Consider the following 20,910-nt stretch of genomic DNA (forward strand, 5'->3'; position numbering starts at 1 on the left):
TTACTGCAATTTTTTTAATCAATTATTTAAAATCTTAAATTGATAGAATTTTTGTAATAACAGATGTTCATTTACTTTTTGACTTCAATTTTTAGAAAGATGTCTGTGAAGAAAGTAAAAAGACACATTTACGAAATAAAGAAAAACGAATCTATTATTTTAAAAGTAAATGTATTGAATCATTCATTTCAAAATGAATCCATATATTAAAAAAATTAAGCCCGTTCAACACATTTATTTATTTATTATCAATTTACAGATGAAGCTTCAATGGACTCTTGGAATTATGTTCCTCAATTTTTGTTCGTATCATTACTTACTATTTTTGCTATTTATTATCTAAGTGTCGCAACATTTAAAATACACAGTAAATGTGGAAGATTAACAAATATAAGTTAAGTATCCATATGAACCAATGTTTTAAAGTTATTCAATCATTAAAAATACATGTACACAATGCTATAACCGCATTTTTAAAAATGGAGAAATTATTTCCATTGAGAGGAAATAATAATAATAATAATAAATAATCAGGTTTAATATTTTTAACAGACTCTACTGTGGAAAGTTCCTGTACATCTGATTACTGCTATCACGGCGGTACGTGTACAGGCACACTTGTGGCCAAGTGCACGTGTACAGTAGGATTCGTAGGGAAACGATGCAATGAAAGTAAGTAATACCATGAGAAGTAATAATGTGCATATGATATGGGGAAAACGCATCCATATTTCCATCATTTGCTGGGGCATCGGGACCAAAGATCTTAGCTAAGCCTGTGCGTGATTTTTGATTTCTCTTCCTCACTAAATACTCCATTTGTAAAAGATGTATTATGAACAAAATTGAGGTATCCAAGTTCAATAGACCCTAGGCCAGGTGCCTAGATGTAAGCGCCCCCTGCCGATCGGTCACGACTGCCGTGAAACCTATGTACTAATGTATTAACAAGGTAGACGGAATTTATGCATTTTTTTAAAAGTAGAACATGAGGGCTTAACAAAAAGTATTACATAACATCAATCAAAACGACCAAAGCTGGGTTATATTGCTAACAATGGACAAGAAGATAGGTCATATTGCTAACTGTTACAATGGACACAATGATAGGTCATATTGCTAACAATGGACACAAAGATAGGTAATATTGTTTACTGTTACAATGGACACAATGATAGATCATATTGATAACAATAGACACAAAGATAGGTCATATTGCTAGCTGTTACAATTGACACAATGATAGGTCATATTTGCTAAAAGTGGACACCAAGATAGGTTATATTGCTAACAGTGGACACAAAGATAGGTTATATTGTTAACAATGGACACAAAGATGGGTTGTATTGCTAACAATGGACACAAAGATGGGTTATATTGCTAACAGTGGACACCAAGATAGGTTATATTGTTAACAATGGACACAAAGATAGGTTATATTGCTAACAATGGACACAAAGATAGGTTATATTGTTAACAATGGACACAAAGATGGGTTGTATTGTTAACAATGGACACAAAGATGGGTTGTATTGCTAACAATGGACACAAAGATGGGTTGTATTGCTAACAATGGACACAAAGATAAGTTATATTGCTGTATAATAAATATAAATCAGATGTGAAAGACTGTACTGTCTTTTATTTATTATATTACTTATTTTAGTTTACTGAGATATATAAAGTATTTTTTCTTAATCGACAAAACGTCATCGATAAATTTGATTGTGTAGCTAAAGGATATTTCTAAAGTGCTTTCTACTTCACATGTGGAATGTTTTTAATAAATTCTTCTTGACAGGAATATAAAATCAGGTTGGTGAATAAAAGAGCAATATGAGTTCCCATGAAAAGAACTATATGCGGTATATTGCATATATTTGCCCCCACAAAAGTCAAATTTTGAAAACTTCCTGAAATGTGCTAAATTCAATAAATTGTATGAGAAATATAAATTTACAGAAAATATTATAGTGTCAAAGCAGTGCATTCACAATTTTTGTTTTTATGACGTCACAAACTAGTCCGATTTTATATCCTTTTTCAGAAAGAGGACAAAATGGACAGAATTTCAACAATTTTAGCTTTAAAATTTATAGAGCGCAAGTTTGTTCAGGAACAATATTGACATATTTCATTGATATTATCATTCTACATATTATATCAAAATATTGATCCTGAACACACATGCGCTCGGTGACTTTTACTCAAAATGTCGACGAAATATGTACATTTTTCTGTAAAATTCATAAAAAACTGAAATTTACGTCATGTTTGTGACGTCATTATGTAGATATGGCGTCATTACTTATGAAAATATTCAGTGCTTTGAAGTCAGCATATACTCCCCTGTTTAAGAATTTAATTAAATATATCTCCATCAAAGTTTGATTTAGGGGGCAAATATTGGTTATTACCGAATAAAGTTCTTTAACAAATAATTTGAATACATGAAAAAAAAAATCTAAACATTCTGAAGACCAGCAAAGGCATTTAGTGTCTGAAATTTATTATGTAAAAGCATCTTAATGTAGAAAACAATTCAATTCTTCAAGAGGCAGGGTGGAGCTACAATAATAGAGTTATAAAAAGTTATACATAAGAATATGCAGGACAAGGTGTTTAAAATGCTCTAGTAAACAGGCAAATCATGACAAAGCATACTGACATGCAATCATCTTCAAAAAATTTAAATTCAAGTTTGTTCAAATAAGGCCTTTGAGAATATATTTAGACTACAAAAAGTGGAGTCAAAGGTTTTACAAGACTCTCTGTTATTTAATGTAGAATAGATATCAATTGGGTATAGTAATTATACTGTTGAATCAACCTAAAAAGTGAAGAAAATACATACGAGGTTAATATCTGATACAATTATTCGAAGAATGTAGCATACAACTGTATCTCTGTAATTGGCGAAATTAAAAATAGAAACGTCATAAATTATATTATCAAAAGTGTCCACTAAACGTGAAAGATTGAAGCGTAATCATTATAAAAAAACTGATAGGCAAATACTTTAAAGATATTTTGTACTTATTTATTTAAATTTATAATTTGCAGATGGCATGAAAAGCTTCAGAGATGAAATTAACAGTAGGGTGGGATTTAACAACACACATGCCAAACAAGATACAGAGAAAGTAAAACAAATTATACAGGAACACATTGATTATAACTACCAACTACCAGAGACTGTGGTAAGCATATTTCGTATGCAGCTTTATCATTATGGTTTTTTACTTTGTTAAACAAAGTTTATTTGAAATACAGAATCTCAGCGCAAGAACTAAACGTAAGAGATGTTTTTATAAAAGCAACATCTCCTAAATGCTATGTAGCAACCGTTAATGAAAAAACGCGGTTTGATGTTATAAATTATTGCATTTTAATAGCTGTCTTTCTCAATCGCTTATGCTCAGTCGCCGCTTATTGAAAGAATTATACCATTAAGAGGTTTAAAATTTCAATAATTTACTACCTTAAGCGTAGCATTACAATACTTAAAGATATTTCTATGACTAGGCGGCTTTTTATCATTAGCGATTGCTACTAGGCAGGCATGAAATTAGTTATATTTTAAAAATGGCTACTGGTCAGTTAGGGGAACCACAAGAGATGATACATTGTTCACTGAATCTTGCATTATTTATCATCCAGTTGTTACATAAATTGACGTTTCTCCTTAAATACATATGTAGCTGCAGTCTTCTGCAAAGTACAAAATGGCGAAAAACAAATGTATATTTTGGCAATGCTTATCTACTGTTTATCAATAACGAAATAAAATACCAATCACTTCTTGACCACTAGGAAATGCATGGTTTTTTAAATATAATTTTTTTTTACCGCGGCAGAACAAACATACACGTATAAGGTTCATAGAATGGGAAAACAGTTTTTTTCATTAATTCCAATGATAAAAATGCATATCTAAGTGTCCCTTGCATGATTATTTTTGTTTTTCTACAACAGAAATACATGAATGAGATCTTGGAGCATATAGCATCTGTAATGAGGAAAGAATCAAAACAGAATAAGGCAATGGAGAATGCAGACTTTCTGCCTCTAACTGAGGGTAATTTTACCAAAACTAAAGACTTTTTAATGCTACCTCTACCTACAGACCTTATATTTATACCAAATAAAAGAGGTCTGTCTGTAAGTGCAACAAAAACAAATTTCATAGAAATGTAATCAATATAATCTCATGACTAAAATATCTAGTCACAAGTCCTGAAGAACCCTTTGAATTTATTTTATCTTTGACAAAAAAATGCAGATCGATAAACTTTTAAGGATTGATTTGAACTTTACTTTATTTCATCTGCATAACCTATGATAATCAGAAATAGACCGTACGTTTAAGCTTATAATGAGTAAAAACAATAGCAAAAATTTACGTGGTAATACTATCATCTTGATAATTGCAAGAACATTATGCGGATGGATTTCTTCTAAATGTTATTGCTTAACAATAAAAATTTAATTTTAGATTATGTTGATATTCTTGCATACGCTGTCACGGTACTGAACAACAAAGGATGCAATGTAGGACAAACAGTTAACTGCACCGTAAACGTAACAGAGGTAACGGAATAAGTATTCGAAAGAGGAACCACGTGTCATGTCTTTATTGAATGAGTACTGATCTGTACTAAATTCTTCAGACTTTAAAAAATGCAGATAATAACTAAGGTCTAAAATGATGCCCTTCTTTTTTTTGTTTTTCAGTATTTATCCTTGCTCGACAAGGCAGAGGATAATGTGATACGAATAACCAGTGTAATGGTACTGACCAAGGTCGAGGAAGGACAAATGACGACAATAAACAAGAAAGACATAATCTCTTTCACAGTCCTCAAATCAAAGGGGAAAGATCTTCCATTTAACTTCCAGTCCGCCTATGGATCCATCACTCTACCCTACTGGGAGACTTGTCAGGATACCATTGGAGAAGAGACAGTTGCTCTTAATGTAGATATCAATATTTATGCTCTTTGTCTGATAGACGTTCAGAATTACTCGTAAACTTTCCTAAGCTTTGAATTTAATTGTTCATTATGTATAAGTCTATAAGTAATTTCAGCCTGTCAATCTGTTTTCAGGAAGTTAATGCTTTTCAAATAAAGGACCTGGTTTTTGAAAAAAGACATTAAGGATTGACAGTTGGTTATTTTGTTTAAATACATTAAGCACTTAATTTGTTCCTTTGTTAACCGAAAATTTTACGACAAAAACACAAAAACTTGTTAACAGCATAATTGTCATATATTTGGATTTCACAGGTGCTGACATATAAGGAGAGTCCATATGGGTTTGTAAACAACACAGATGCTGTGTCGTCAGGAATAATTAAAGTGGCGATAACGGACAAAAACGGAGCAAGAATCAGTCTTAAGGATCCGGATGAACCCGTTGATATGACAGTTGAAATGTCTCAGGTTCCTATCTATATTTGTATTTTTACTATATCACGACCGCAATAAACATTTGAGGAATTGATTTATGAATCACTAAATCCATGTTTAGAATTTGACCGACTATTAAAAACTTTGACCTGGTTAAAACTGGCATAAGAGCATGCCTATTCCTTGTGCCTTTACCTTTCCTTGCTTCCTCACAATTTTTTACCTTTTGATATTGACCTTGAAATATTACGTGCGTTTGCAAACTTTAATTTTTGTGATAACTTTTAATGCTTTTAGCCAGGACTATTAATATTATTTCCCGGAAATAGCCGTTTTTACATTTCTAAATGGATTTTTCGGGGGCTTTCATTTTTCACAGATGCATTCCTTTTGACAAGACATTTTTAATAACATTTTTTAATCTTTTGACATCGATGCATGAATTGTGTTTGAGAGACTCTAATCTTCGCAAAGTTGCCATACAAGGGTATCAGTGTTTCACAAACACATCCTAATTTTGATTACTATTATCAAGGAAATTGTTCCAGCTTGTGTGTTGTTAATGAAAATAGGTTTCCAAGGCAAAACTTTTTATAATTTTTACATATTTATAAAAATATATCAGACCTACATATCACTAACTTTTGATCACTAACTTAATCGTTGGGTGCATAATTTGGATCTTACTTTGGTCCATTTACATTAGATTAAAATTACATTTTAATGACTCTAAAGAAAAGAACTGATTTATCCCCAGTTTATTGCTTTAAAAAAGACACCAAGTAAATTTAGTACATTAACGAATTATCTGCATTTTAGACAGACTTTCCGAATGAGGTTTACAAATAATCTTTTATTACAGCTTTCAAAGTCGATACAATACAAGGTTACACAAATATTATAATATATAGAATCAATCTTTTTATGTCCTCTAAAATAAGTCACGTTATTGTAAAATGTTTTTTGTTGACTGTATATTGAGATTGATGCGTAAAATGAACTACTAAAAGTAAATAAATGTTCATATCCATATACATAAAACGTTCTTTTGTTTATTTGCTTCAATAAGAGTGTTTCAATTAGAAAATTTAGAATTGTTTTTATTCAGGTTTTCTAAAAATGTTTTTTTTTTAGGTTTGAAAAACATTGATTAACTTTTTTAATTTAATGACAGAGCATTTTCAGCTATTTAACTGCTGATTTTCGAGACCGTATTAAGTATTCTTTTTGCCATTCACGTATTTATGTCTATAATATATACTTGCATTGTTTGTTTTCAATGAGCTATTGGCATGTCTTTTTAACAGGTATTCTTGGCTACGCACACTTGGAAAGAGATGGAGAGACTGTCAGATGGCCGGTCCCTCTGTGTCGCCTATAAGAATTCAACTTACGCATCTTTTGTTTTGGAATTAAATATCAAGTCTCAGACAACATGTGAAGTGTATGGTATCTATGGAAACACAGGCTACCCAACTAAAACTAAACGTGATTTAGCCGTGAGAACAAAGGGGATCAATAAAATCCTATATTCCAGTCCCTTTGGACTTCCCTTAAACTTTGCAAACCAGGTACTTCAGATAACCATTCATAACCCAGAGTATACCAAGGGAGGATATATGGACCCCCTTGTTTTAACTATTAAGTGTGCAGGTAAAATGAAGATTTGTTATACACTGACCATCAAATGCATTGATCAAGATTTTGACATTAATACCCCAAGGATCAGGCGTTCTGGAGTAAATGTAGAGATCTATTGATCCTTTAGTGAAATTCACGGATTGTTAAAATATTCTAATCTCTACCGCTATAAAATAAGTACACTGATTATTTAGATAGTTATGATACACAATATATCTTCTCTTAAAGTTTTGAATTTTATGGCCCCTGTTTTGGTTATATAGTGCAAATGCATCTGTGTTTAGAAAAGAAAATTTTGTTTGCTGTTCCTGGCATTAGGCTGATAAAATAAAAACTTACCTAAGATGTTCCTTTTACAAAATCTTGAAGCCTGGATCTGTGGTTCCAAGTGCTAGGGTAGGAACCTATTGAATTTTAAGTGAAAATGCATTTTTTTAAAAATCTTCAGTACTACAGTATATCTTATAATAATCTTTAAATTTTGCGTAAGCTTTTTACTTAGAATCCCTCTTGACAAATCTGAAGATTTTTCTTTTAATTTCAACTTTTTGTGTAACCTTAAAAGATTTATTAATTTATTCTGTGATCGAGACTTTCTGACTTTTGGAATTCGAATATTCAAACAAATTAAAGTTAATATCGGCTTTATTGATATATTGACGCTTTTTTAAATTTGTTACTTGTATGAATCTTTCATAATCAACAATCACTTTAACTATATGTACAAACCTTTCATAATCAGCAAACACTTTTACTTTATTCATATTATGAATATAAAATATTTTGCTCTAATTACATGTAGATGATGTAGCAAAACGAAAGAGAAGACAAGGTAGGTCTGCTTCCTTGCTACCGTTGGTCGATTTTCTTCTTTGGAAGAGCCTGTGATTTTACGCTTGATCTGGGGTAAATAAAAATGATAAAAAGAATCACAGTTAAGGATTTGTCATATCACGATTTGTTTTTCTGTTTGAAAAGCTTCTTCAAATATCCATCAATATCGAATACAGGAACTATCCCTGTCTCAGCTGGACGGTGTTCTATGGAAAGATCCTACAGAAGCAAAGGTTATTTTCCTTATAAATAAAGGCAATAAGTGACACTGATTCTCTTCAGTGGGTTTTTAAAAAAAAAAAAAAAAAACTAATATTATGGGGAAACGTAAAGAAACAGACACTTAACTTTATCATTTAAAGCAATGTAAGTGTTCAAAAGTAATTGATCATTTCTTTGACTAATTTCAGATTGATAAAGCAGAAGGCAGCCATATCAAATTCAAAAGCACCTTTTTTGGGACATTTGCATCAAATACGTTATTTATTCCACCAACGGAGATTAACTTTGAAGCAATTTTTCTGAATTTTTTTGAACGCCTTCGGCAAACTCCTCATGTTCTCATTACCTATATAATTTTGTTTACGGTGGTTATGAATTTGACTTTATATCTCAGAAGACTGGACAAGAGGGATCATTTTATTGTAAGTAAAGAAGAATATAAATCACCAGTCCTTGATTGTTAATTTGTTATTACCACTCTTTATATACAAACTTGTTATTTGTTTTTTAACACATGAGTGATTTTTTTTTTTGCATACCCGTAAAATGCCGCAGCTTAGAATATTACATGTAATTGAATTCTGCTTGAACGTACAATTACAAACGTCGCATTTCATAATCTTTTTCAAAATAATATTTTAACAGTGGGAGTACTTACCATTGGCTGACAATAAACAACATTATTCATTTAAATACACGATTTCTGCATTCACTGCCATCAGATCTTCAAATGTGCTTACATCCACCCCGTATTTTGTTCTTGAGGGATCGAGGGGGTCCACCGGAGACCGTATTCTTTTTGATGGACAACGCGAGGTACCCTATAGAATTTTATTAAGTATATGCAGTGTAACTCCATCAAAAGCTTGAGAGAAGATACATTTACTAATTTTTGATAAGACGATATAGCAAACTGCCTTCTAAATGCAAATGCAAATTTCTAATATAGATGTATGGCACATGTAAGTGTTAAAATATGCTTTTTCTAGAACTTCAGAGGCGGCACATGCAGTAACTTTATCATGACAACAGAGGTGAATTTGGGAAAGCTTAAAAAATTAACTATATGGACTGACAACAAGGGATCTTCGCCGGATTGGAAATTATCAAAGGTCGTTGTGGTAGACCTTTCTACACGTCTACCTTTTCCAAAAAGTTTGTCAATGCAATTATTTTTTTTTCATAAAGTACTAATAAAAATAGCCTATATTTGCTTTATATTTGATATTTTAGGGAGGGGTACGTGAATTTATCATTATATATATATTATTATCTATATAAAATTTAAATGACTATTGGAACATGTCAATCAAACTTTTGTCAAATTAGGCGAATTATTTTAAAGGCATGATTTTTGGGGGATATTAACTAATATAACCTACCTTTTTTAATTACGCGCAAGTTACTGCAATGCGTTAAGTTTTGATTTTTAGTACTCCATATGAAATGAAGCTGCACGAAAACGATTTATAGGAGAGGGGGATTTAACATAGTTATAAGTGTTTATTAAAATTATTAATTTCTCTTTCTTTCAAAAGATTTACATTCCTTTGTGGCGAATGGATATCCCAGAAATATGGCAACTGTGACATGTGGGTAGATCTTCGCCCTCTGTCTAAGGACGTTTTCCTTCGGCAGACAGTTTTCAGGGAAACAACAAGAAAGGGGTTCTTTGATGACCACCTCTGGTTTTCTATTTCCAAGCGTCCACAATGTAGTCAATTTACCAGGGTTCAAAGACTCTGGACGCTAATGGCTCTCCTGTTCCTGTCAATGGTTGCGTCGGCGATGTGGTTTAATCAGGAACCATCAGAGGACGACAAGGACCCAGACGCTGTTAGTGAAATCAGAACTGTGGAGCTGGGACCGTTCAAATTAAGTTACAAACAGCTGTATGTAGGGTTTATGTCGTCTCTGATTACATTTCTGCCATCAATACTTATTGTTTCTATTTTTAAAAATAGAAGACTTAAGAAGAAAAAAGGCTCAGCCATTTCAAAGAATGAAGAAAAATCAAATCATCTAACAGAACGTGAAAATAGAAAACTTCTTCCATGGTGGAGTGTGTTTTTTGCTTATGCTTTAATTGTTCTCTGCATAACTACTGCAGGGACATTCACATTTCTTTACTCGTTAGAGTTCGGTACTGATAAAACAAATGACTGGCTATTGTCATTTGTGTTTGGAACATTTCTAGGGGTCCTTATTGTAGAACCCGTAAAGGTATGATATACTTGTTTTCCTATCTTTTGAATTTTATATTTTTAATAAGAAATATATCCATGTTAATTTTTTATCGCAATACATTTTTTCTAGGTTTTATTTATTGCTGTACTTATTGCGTGCTGTCTGCAAAGATCCATAGAAACGCTAGTAGTTCTAGAGGAATCATTTGAGGACATAGGTATGTAATTTCTATTTGTTATGTCATAATAATTTCAATTTTTCCGCTTGTCTACCTTAATGTATCAGTTCATGTTGATTTTATTCTCAAGAGATCCAACATCTTTTGCATATTTTTGTGACAAGCTTCAGACTGAAAACAAAGGATGTTTCTTGAATTTGCATTTTAGAGCAGGACTTTGAAGCTGGACGAGGCATGGAGGAAACAGAAGCATTCTACTATCCCTGTCCAAGTATCAAAGCCAATTCTAAAAGGAGCCTAATAAAAAAGAAAAGATTTAAACTGGATAATGACCTAGTTAACTATTTTAAGTCATCACTTCTGTGCATACTGTATATATTACTACTCGCTATGATCTGCTCACACGTCATCATAACAAAAGCTTTTCATCAGAACGAGGCAATGAAGATTTCCATTAACAACAGTTTCCTGGTAAAAAGGATATCTTGTATTTTGTTTCGCTTCGTTTGTTTGCTATTAGTATCTTACCGGGAAATTTTCACTCATATGAAGACACAATAACTTGCCGGTAGAGAGCTGCAAATATTGTCCTTTTCTCGGCACTTCAGGCCATTAAGCAGTGAGGCTCTTTTTCGTGTTCAACACCTACTTTGACATGGGACCTCGATTTATACGGTCTCGTCCGAAAGACCGTTCTCCATGTCATACTGTGGGATTCGAACCCTCGATGTAAGGATCAGCTCCTTTTTTTCGCTTTTCGAAAGCAGACGCTCACACCACTGTCCCATGCAGGCGACTTTTGTTTTATAAGAAAACGCATTCAATTGATTTACGTGACTGGGTAGTTTCAAAGCCTAAAATCATAAATATACGTTCAACAATCTGAATATTATTTAAGGTAACGTATTAGAATCTTGAGAGAGGTGGGTATCATTTCTTTTCACAATATCCAATTTTGATTTGCTCGCTCAAGTACTAAAACTACCTTTAAGGTTGTTTATATAATATTCGTCAGTCTTTAGAGAATTTTTCACTTTATCAAAGCTCTACTTTATCCGTATTCATTAAACTTTACGAATTTTTTATTGCCTAACTTATGATAAAATTTAGGCTAACACAACTGATGATATCTGGAAATGGCTGTTGAACTACTATACCCCTGCTGTGTGGAGAAAAAAATTCTTCAATGGTGATTTGAGAACAGCTTATGAACAAAGATTTACTTCTGACGGATACAATTACAGGATGTCGTTGATACAGCTCCGACAAGTTCGTTCCTATGGTATGTACCCTGTGTTTACTTTTCGAGTAAACATGAATTCGAAGTTGAACTTTAAAGAGTGTCTTTACCAAATATACTCTTTTTCATCTTAGAAATTTGGCAACTGAACATTAATTCAGATAATTGATAAAATACTAATTTTTTGTGTTTTGAATAATGTTAACAAGTCCTATCATCTCAAAAATTCTCGTAGAAATGTAAATATAAACTAGAGCAAAGCTCGTTGCAAAGCAACGAGTAGGTCTTCTGTCCTGTTTGACCGGAAGTAGCTTTCATTTTTAACAAAAATGAGAAATAACGCCCAAAAATGGTTTGAATCCTCTAAACCTATGTTAATTAATGCAAAAATAAGCCACTTTTTGCTAGTTCCGGTTTGACCGGAAGTAACGACGACGGACGGAAAATTTATTTTCATGCTCCCAGAGACATATGTTACATAAAACTTGTCAAGAACGTACGCGTTTTCGACTACTCCGGTTTGGCCGAAAGTGACGACGCCGTGCGTATTTTGACGACTCCAATAGATTGGGATTGACATTTTGAACAACTTTGCTTCTTTAACATGTTACAAATTCTCAATACTTTTTGGGATATTAAGGAAAATCTTTTGGCTCCTCTAGGCCCTTAATTATAGGGGCCAGCCCTTTTTTCGAGATATCATTTGAAAGATCATTTAATTCTACACTTCTTTTGTTTTATTTGTTTTAACAAAATATTTCTAGGTAAAAAAAAATATCGAAGAAAAGATGTCAGAAATTTTGAAATTCGCGATAGGACTATTTTCGGGCCATAGCGAGCGTCGGCGCTTCGTACTTCCGATGGTTGAGATATACCAAATTAAATACACATCTCCAAAGGTTCCTCTATCAGCACTGAAAATTTCATGCTTCTGTGTTAAGCGCTTTCTGAGAAAACTGCCGGACAAAATGACCCTCTAAAAATCACTAAATCGCCGAAAATTAAAGAAAAGCGCCTTAAGTTCATATAATTTGTCATCAATGCTGAAAGTTTCATGAAAATCCATTGACGCATTTACGAGAAACCGCGTGCACAAAATCGGTAAGAATAATAATGATAAGACTAGAGCAAAGCTCGTTGCAAAGCAACGAGTAGGTCTTCCGTCATGTTAGACCGGAAGTAGCTTTCATTTTTAACAAAAATGAGAAATAACGCCTAAAAATGGTTTAAATCCTCTAAAGCTATGTTAAGTAATGCAGAAATAAGCCACTTTTTGCTACTTCCGGTTTGACCGGAAGTGACGTCGACGGACGGAAAATTAATTTTTATGCCCCCAGAAACATTTGTTACCCAAAAATTTGTCAAGAACGGCAAAAATACGCGTTTTCCGGCTACTTCCGGTTTGGCCGGAAGTGACGACGCCGGACGTATTTTGACGACGCAAGTAGATTAAACTTGACATTTTGAACAATTTTGCTTCTTTGACGTATTACAAATTCTCAATGCTTTTTGAGATATAAAGGATAAACTTTCGGCCCCTCTAGGTCCTTAATTTTAGGGGCCAGCCCTTTTTTCAAGATATCACTTTAAAGATCTTGGAATTCTGCACTTCTTTTGTTCTATATGTTTTAACAAAATATTTCCAGGTAAAATGATATCGTAAAAAAAGTGTTAAAAAATTTGAAATTCGCGATACGACTATTTTCAAACCATAGCGAGCGCCGACGTGCGGCACTTCCGATAAAAATGAAGTACCTTATACATATCTATAGACTTTGGTCTATCATACCTAAAAGTTTCATGTTTCTATCTTGAGCCATTATTGAGAAAACTGCCGGACAAAATGACCCTCTAAAACTCACTAAATCGCAGGAAACTCCGAACCGGAAGTGACGTCATCAAATAAAAAAAGAACGCCTTAAGTTCTTTCCATTTGTCATCAATGCTGAAAGTTTCATGAAAATCCATCGACGCATTTACGAGAAATCGCCTGCACAAAATCGGTAAGAATAATAATAAGAAAAGTTGAAAAGAAACAACAGAATAATAAGAAGGTCTTCCGTTGAAACGGAAGACCTTAAAAAGTTGAAAAGAAACAACAGAAAAATAAGAAGGTCTTCCGTTGAAACGCAAGACCTTAATAAAACAAAATCTCGTGCATCTTATCACATCTCTTCTGTTTCATAGGCTTTATGGTATGGCTTATTTCTTCATTTTACATTATTTCTAGGATTAATGAGATTAATCATTATTATTTACCTTCATCTTCTCCACTTTGACCATCTATTTTAAATATCTGCTCAGTATTATTTTTATACATGGGCAGTTCTGGGACAAATTAGCATTATCAACAATTTAATTTCTTTTTTCATTATTAAGATTTTTCTGTGTCTCCCAGGAAATTGCAATGGTCCAAACGTTGTACAATACGTCGTTAAAAAATGCACGAACAGCTATGATATCGATGCAGATCCCATTACCTACTTCTGCCCCGGTAAGTAACATGAAATTCTCTCCAATTTTTGAAACTTGAATTGAGTACTGTAAATTCCTTATTATTCGCGAATGGAGGAATGATAAAGAGATTTTACCTGGATTTCAGCTCCATAAAATTTGATTTTGCGTATGGTGCTTCTCGCGAAATTACGCAATAATTAATTCCACGCGTATATATAGGAATCTACAGTGTGTATGGAGTTTAAAGACTATCTTCCAAACATTAATACATAAGTAAAATTCATATTAACTGGAAATTATTTATTCTGAAGACTGATGAAAAAATTTAAATGAAAACATATTTATGGCATTTTCATGGGTCCATAGATGCTTGTCAAACTGTAACAATAAATTGAATTTGTGTTATTAGGAAATACATTTCCATTTCTCTAGGTTGGGCAAATTTCAACTCTTCTTGTTTTGATGAAAATGAATTGACGGACTATAGTTTCCACTATAAGTCTTCAAGTGAATTAAAGTCATTGCCATTCTTTGGGACATACGCATATTACAGCGGGGGAGGCTACCGAATGCAGCTTGGTCCTAAGCAATCATTGGTCATGAAACATATTAATGAACTGAAATCTAAATCATGGATAGATGGATATACTCGTGCAATTTTTATAGATTCGAACACTTTCAATGCCAACAGCAGACTATTTACACATCTGAAAGTCGTCTTTGAGATTTCTGAGTATGGCGCCATTACCATGACAACAATATCTAAGTCCTCCAATTTATACCCATATGTGTATGCATTAGATTACATCATTCTTTGTCTACAGATAGTGTTTGGAATAATAATTGTGGTTAAGATGATTCTGTTTGGAACGAATGCCTTTAAATTGAAGTGGAAATGTTTTGTCACTTTTGGCATGTGGGTAACCTTAGTCGAAATAATTTTGGCATTATCGGCTGTAGTGTTCTTCATTATCCGAGTAGACAAGACTATCAAAGCAGTGGAAGACATCAATAACAATAACGGTAAGGCCCTGCATTTTTTTACGTGCATCACACTTATTTCAGCATCATTCTCTTATAACACAAAATTTGAATTAGTTGTCTCATATCAATTACAAAAGTTTTCATTTCTGTAATTGTTCTTTGTTTACAATGTTTGTATTTGTTAGAATGCTTTACTTTATAATCATTTACATACTTCTAGGTGCTTTTGTGTCTTTTGAGGAAGTCGAAATATGCGACGAAATGTACCGGATCTTCATAGGTGGGGTCTTCCTTATCGTTATTCTTAGACTTTTACAGCCATTGGCTTTCAACTACCACCTCTTTGTCCTTACGAAATCTTTGGACAAAGCTAAGGTGGATTTAGTTTCCTATATAATAATGCTATCACTCTGCTTAGTGGCGTTTGCCTCGTTCCTTCATTTGACTGTAGGTAGGACAACTTCCGATTTTAGAAGTATGATAACTTCATTGAGGACGTTGTTACAGATGCTACTGTCAATGATCTCCTTCCGGTTTAGTGTGGAAATGTCTTCCATGCAAGCACAAGTTATAATCAGTTTGTTTGCTTTCACTGTTTCAATTATTGGAATCAACATTTTTATTGGTATCCTCACCTGGACTTTCTTCTTTGTCAAACTCTTGCAAACCCATCCCGAAACATCACAGGAGCTACGCTTCAATCAGGAACTAAACGACCACTTCTGGTGGAGAATAAATCAATTATTGCAAGGATGGTTTTTCAATGGATGCGGTAAGCACATAAAGCTTAATAAGCTAATGTTAATCTTCTTATTGAATTTTTTTTTTTGGAAACTATAAATGTAAATGCATTATTTAGGCCATTGTTATATATTAATGTTTGACTTTTCATTTTTTAGCACAGATTGAAATAAAAGATATCAACAATAAGGCACGTAGAAATTTATGACATAAATCCTATACCTGTCCATGCATAGAAAATATATCAAACTTTATTGAATCAATTTTTTTCCTCACAATTTTGATGATATAGATAAGAGAATCTCAATGAATTGTATTCAAACATTTATTAATTAATAAAGATCAGGAAATGAATATGTTAATGCACTCGTTATAGTGCTATCTTAGGATCGATGGTCTTTAATAATTTTAGAGGATAGTGCAGACAATTGAAAGCATAGATCAAAGGCTTAACAATATTCTGAAGGAGGAAATAGAATGGACATTTTATACGTTAGCAATGATGTTAATTTGCAAGAAAGAAAAATGTATGGGAGACAGTATAAAGAATCCCCTTTTATGTCATATCGCCGCACAAAACAACAACATTCAATACAGGTCAGGAAAACTGTCACGATACTCGATTTGAATTTATCTTTGAAATATTTGTCAACTGTTTGCCTCTTTTTAGTATATTTGTTTATGAAATTGGTGATATAACATTTACAGATTTTTTGACCAATCGTCAAAATTGACAAAAATAGTTCTTCACCTCCCGTATGTGAAAACCGGGGATGCCCCAGAAATCGTCTGTCGTCAAGTTCCGCTTTTGAATTTCACGGCGATTGGTATCAGCATTCCGTACAGCCAACGAGCAAAGACGGTTATGTTTGAGATGATTACAAAGTTACAGGGAATAAAGGTTGCAGAATTCTTTTGTTTTGTTGTTGTTGTTGAACATGGTTGAACGTGTAAATGATGAATGAAACCGCAAATACGTTCGTCTTATCTAATGAAAAGTAATAATACAATCTGTAAATGTTGTTTTTATTGTGAAAATTTCAGAAAAGATGCAGAATAACATTTAAATGCAGGGCTGAAGATATCGTTCAATATAGCTACAATAACATGAGAACATGGAAATCAAAGCTCTTATATCAGGTAGCACTTTAATGAATTTTAATATTCTATTAAAATTATTTTCAAGTAACATCCACGGATCAGATAATATATGTAAGCTTAATACGTTAATGTCACATTTAACAATGGTAAATAGGTATATACCTTTTTTTTGTCAACATTAAACATGATATTTTTCCTATTGAATTCTGTTTTGTAGATCGAATCCCTAGGTGTATTTTCCTGTAATTTTTCCAAACTTCCGACACACTGTTTCGTGGTACATCGGCAAGAAACCATTAAATTGGACATTGGAGAACTGTATACATTCCCAGATTTAGAACGTCATCAGCTTTTGAAATTTGGCCAGTGTATTCGACTTCGCACAGATGACAGAATAAATATTACTATTTTGCCAAATGCTATACAGGAGAAAGGAGATGTTATTATTTTGGTGCGGATCAAAGATTTATTCAAGACGTTTTTTAAGGTGTTTGATACAGTTCTCATAGCGTATCTTATAAGATAATTCGCCTTTTTGCAGGTGGAGAAACACTTTGCGGCAATATGTCCAGTGTTACAACTCTATTCTACAAGAAAAATTAACGGCAATATAGGAATCTCTTTGCCCTTTAATTACATGCCCGAGAAAACTTCTCAAAATGGTACGTATTTCTTCAGCAGATTTCGACTTCCTTCTGGGTTTAGAATGCAGTAGCCGAAGCATTGAAAAGAAGTTTTGTTCATTTCAATTTAGCAAATATGTTTTCCTTTAGAAGTTCAATTGTATCAACCCTAGGTTCTGCAAAAGATCTTAAAAAGGGAATGTTCATAAAGTTATATTATGACCTAATTTGTGTATAGCTTTTCCTGTTTATAAATAAATTGTACAAAGAGCATTTTCTTGCCTTACGAACCAGCTAATGAACGAAAATAATAATAGTTTATTGCTTCATACACATGTACTAGCATAAGGGGCTTCGACTATAAGTTAAGAACTTCATACTATCATAAAGGTTTGTTGCTAGTTTGCCATTAGAGTCTTTTTGTAGTAAAATATAGAAATACATTTTCATTGCTTGTAAATTATATTGATTAATAATGACATAATAAGTACATAGTTAATCCATCAAGTATAATGGAGAGGCCCGGGTTCACCGGATCCAACATATTTTTTGTCAGAAAATTATGTCATTTTAGGGGTAACAAGAGAGCTGTGGGTGTTGATTCGCGAGAAAAATGCAGACTGGAGAAAGATTCAATGCCAAGTAGTGATGGACTTTGGCCAAATTGTAATGAATATAAACGGCATAAAAATGAAGTAAGATACAGTTAATAAATTATCCAACATTCAGTTACATATTTACGTAACATTATCACAGCTGTTTTTTTTTCATCTTTCTGTTTTATTTTTCAGAACTCCCACTGCTCTATGTGTGAAGGAAGTTGTACTTCCCTGGGTATGAAAATAATTTTATTAATGAGAATATAACAGAAAGATAGATCTCTTAGTTTATAATCTATGAAGAATGACATTTTAATTTTAGGGACAACTTGTACCATCGACACAAGGTAGGTTCATCGCCGACGCTTCGTCTTTTCTTTATAACACATTGATTTGTGATAATCATTATAAGATGATGTATGAAAAATGTAAACGATGTTTTAATTTTTATGATAGCCTGCTTAAAGTTAGATATGCCACATAAATGAGTGATTTTGATCTTTATATAACAATAATTTTATATTGGCTATAATCTTTAAACAGATTGGAAATTTCGCCAAGAAATAAATTTGCTGAGTCATGATACTTGGTTCAAGAGACACTGGCGAGACCTAGCTGAGAAATGCTCCGTGACATTGAGCTCAAAGTTTGATGAAGGGCATATTCCCTATTTTATTTCCGTAGAGAATAGGAATTACGCTTTTAATATGAACAGATGCTCGTTCAGGCGAATCACTATGCTTCCGTTTTCGGATGAGGAAAAATGTCTGACAGTCTTATCCACGTGGCTTAAAGGCATGAGGTCAAGGACAGGCGTGACGTCATTGATATCGTTGCTCAAAGAATACAATCTACCTTATTTACCAGGTCATATGATTAAGTAGAATAACTATAGAAAACATAAATTATATTATTAGAATATTTCTTACCATAAGAAATTTTATTATAATTAAAATATATAATATATATAAATTAAAAGAGTTTGACCAGTTTCTCTGTGGATGAGTTCAAAACACAGTCCCACAAACATTATATTCATTTGTTTGAAGAGGGTGTTTTGTCACTTGCTAAATTTTATTTCAGATGTCCGTATATAAGGAATCATCCTAACTGGTTGAAACGGTTGCTGTCGCAAATGATAACCAGATAAAATTTGTAAGTGGAGTAAAGACGACGGATTCCGAAAGATTTTAGTCGAAATGCAGGATCACTTCAAGTATTAGAGAAAGGCAAAATGATTTTAAAATTGCAAGAACATAGGAAGGATTTCCAACTGACTTTTATTTTGTTTACCATAAAATCTGCTATTCATACAAGCATAACAATGATAGTGATGTTAAAAATATAGGGCTGTAAAATATAAAATAGAATATAACCAGGTTTTCTATTTTTTATAACGCTGAATTATTTGTACTTCATATTCCAAGGTCTTTGTTTGTTTTAACGTCCATTTTGAGAATTTTTCCCTGACAAAAACATTTTAGTTAACTCTAGTTTAGCATTGTTAACTATAGTGAATACTTTGACATTATAAAAACTTTGATTTACTATAGTAATAACCACTGTTGGGTTAAAGAATTAAACCTCAATAGAATTGAAAGAAAGAGCGGTTGGTCCACTTTTTAGCTCACCTGAGCCGAAGGCTCAAGTGAGATTTTTTGATCACATTTTGTCCGTCGTCCGTCCGTCCATCTGTAAATTTTTCACATTTTTGACTTCTTCTCAAGACCTACTGGGCCAATTTTGACCAAACTTGGTACAAAGCATCCTTGGATGAAGGGAAATTTAAATTGCTAAAATGAAGGTCCAAGTTCCCTTACAAGGGGAGATAATAAAAAAAAATAGGGTGGGTCATTAACAAATCTTCTTCTCAAGAACCACTGGGCCAGAAAAGCTGAAATTTATGTGAAAGCATCCTGGGGTAGTGTAGATTTAAATTGTTCAAATCATGACCCCCGGGGGTAGGGCGGGGCCACAATGGGGAATCAAAGTTTTACATAGAAATATATAGGAAAAATCTTTAAAAATCTTCTTCTCAAGAACCACCTGGCCAGAAAAGCTGAAACTTATGTGGAAGCTTCCTAGGGTAGTGTAGATTCTAAATTGTTCAAATCATGACCCACGGGGGTTGGACGGGGCCACAATGGGGAATCAAAGTTTTACATAGAAATATATAGGAAAAATCTTTGAAAATCTTCTTCTCAAGAACCACTTGGCCAGAAAAGCTGAAACTTATGTGGAAGCATCCTGGGGTAGTGTAGATTCTAAATTGTTCAAATCATGACCCCTGGGGGTTGGGCGGGGCCAGAATGGGTAATCAAAGTTTAACATAGAAATATATGGGAAAAATCTTTGAAAATCTTCTTCTCAAGAACCACTTGGCCAGAAAAGTTGAAACTTATGTGGAAGCATCCTGGGGTAGTGTAGATTCTAAATTGTTCAAATCATGACCCCCGGGGGTTGGGCGGGGCCACAATTGGGAATCAAAGTTTAACATAGTAATATAAGGGAAAAATCTTTGAAAATCTTCTCAAGAACCACTGGGCCAGAAAAACTGAAACTTATGTGGAAGCATCCTGGGGTAGTGTAGATTCTAAATTGTTCTAATCATGACCCCCGGGGGTAGGGCGGGGCCGCAATGGGGAATCAAATTTTTATAATGGGAATCAAAGCATCCTATGGTACATGAAGT

At 33.2% G+C, this 20,910-nt stretch overlaps 1 protein-coding gene across 1 annotated transcript; it reads left to right on the forward strand.

The window, feature by feature from the left end:
• The first annotated feature begins 1,125 nt into the window (after nt 1-1,125).
• LOC134251419 (uncharacterized) lies at nt 1,126-19,576 on the forward strand. Its single transcript, XM_062733828.1, is given in 30 exon segments — nt 1,126-1,141; nt 3,064-3,200; nt 3,976-4,078; nt 4,496-4,602; nt 4,735-4,977; nt 5,289-5,444; nt 6,719-7,064; nt 7,855-7,884; nt 8,031-8,119; nt 8,297-8,530; nt 8,754-8,924; nt 9,098-9,267; nt 9,647-10,331; nt 10,425-10,512; nt 10,682-10,944; nt 11,584-11,755; nt 14,112-14,207; nt 14,603-15,193; nt 15,375-15,926; nt 16,054-16,085; nt 16,308-16,492; nt 16,604-16,817; nt 16,940-17,035; nt 17,214-17,447; nt 17,538-17,658; nt 18,194-18,314; nt 18,411-18,453; nt 18,541-18,565; nt 18,762-19,085; nt 19,302-19,576. Coding segments are annotated over 30 exon segments (5,658 nt in total). The 3' UTR covers nt 19,316-19,576.
• Nucleotides 19,577-20,910: the final 1,334 nt, after the last annotated feature.

This window comes from Saccostrea cucullata, unplaced genomic scaffold (genome assembly GCF_032062105.1).
Source record: "Saccostrea cucullata isolate Sc308-1 unplaced genomic scaffold, CSIRO_AGI_Scuc_v1 ctg65, whole genome shotgun sequence".
NCBI classification, from domain to species: Eukaryota; Metazoa; Mollusca; class Bivalvia; order Ostreida; family Ostreidae; genus Saccostrea; species Saccostrea cuccullata.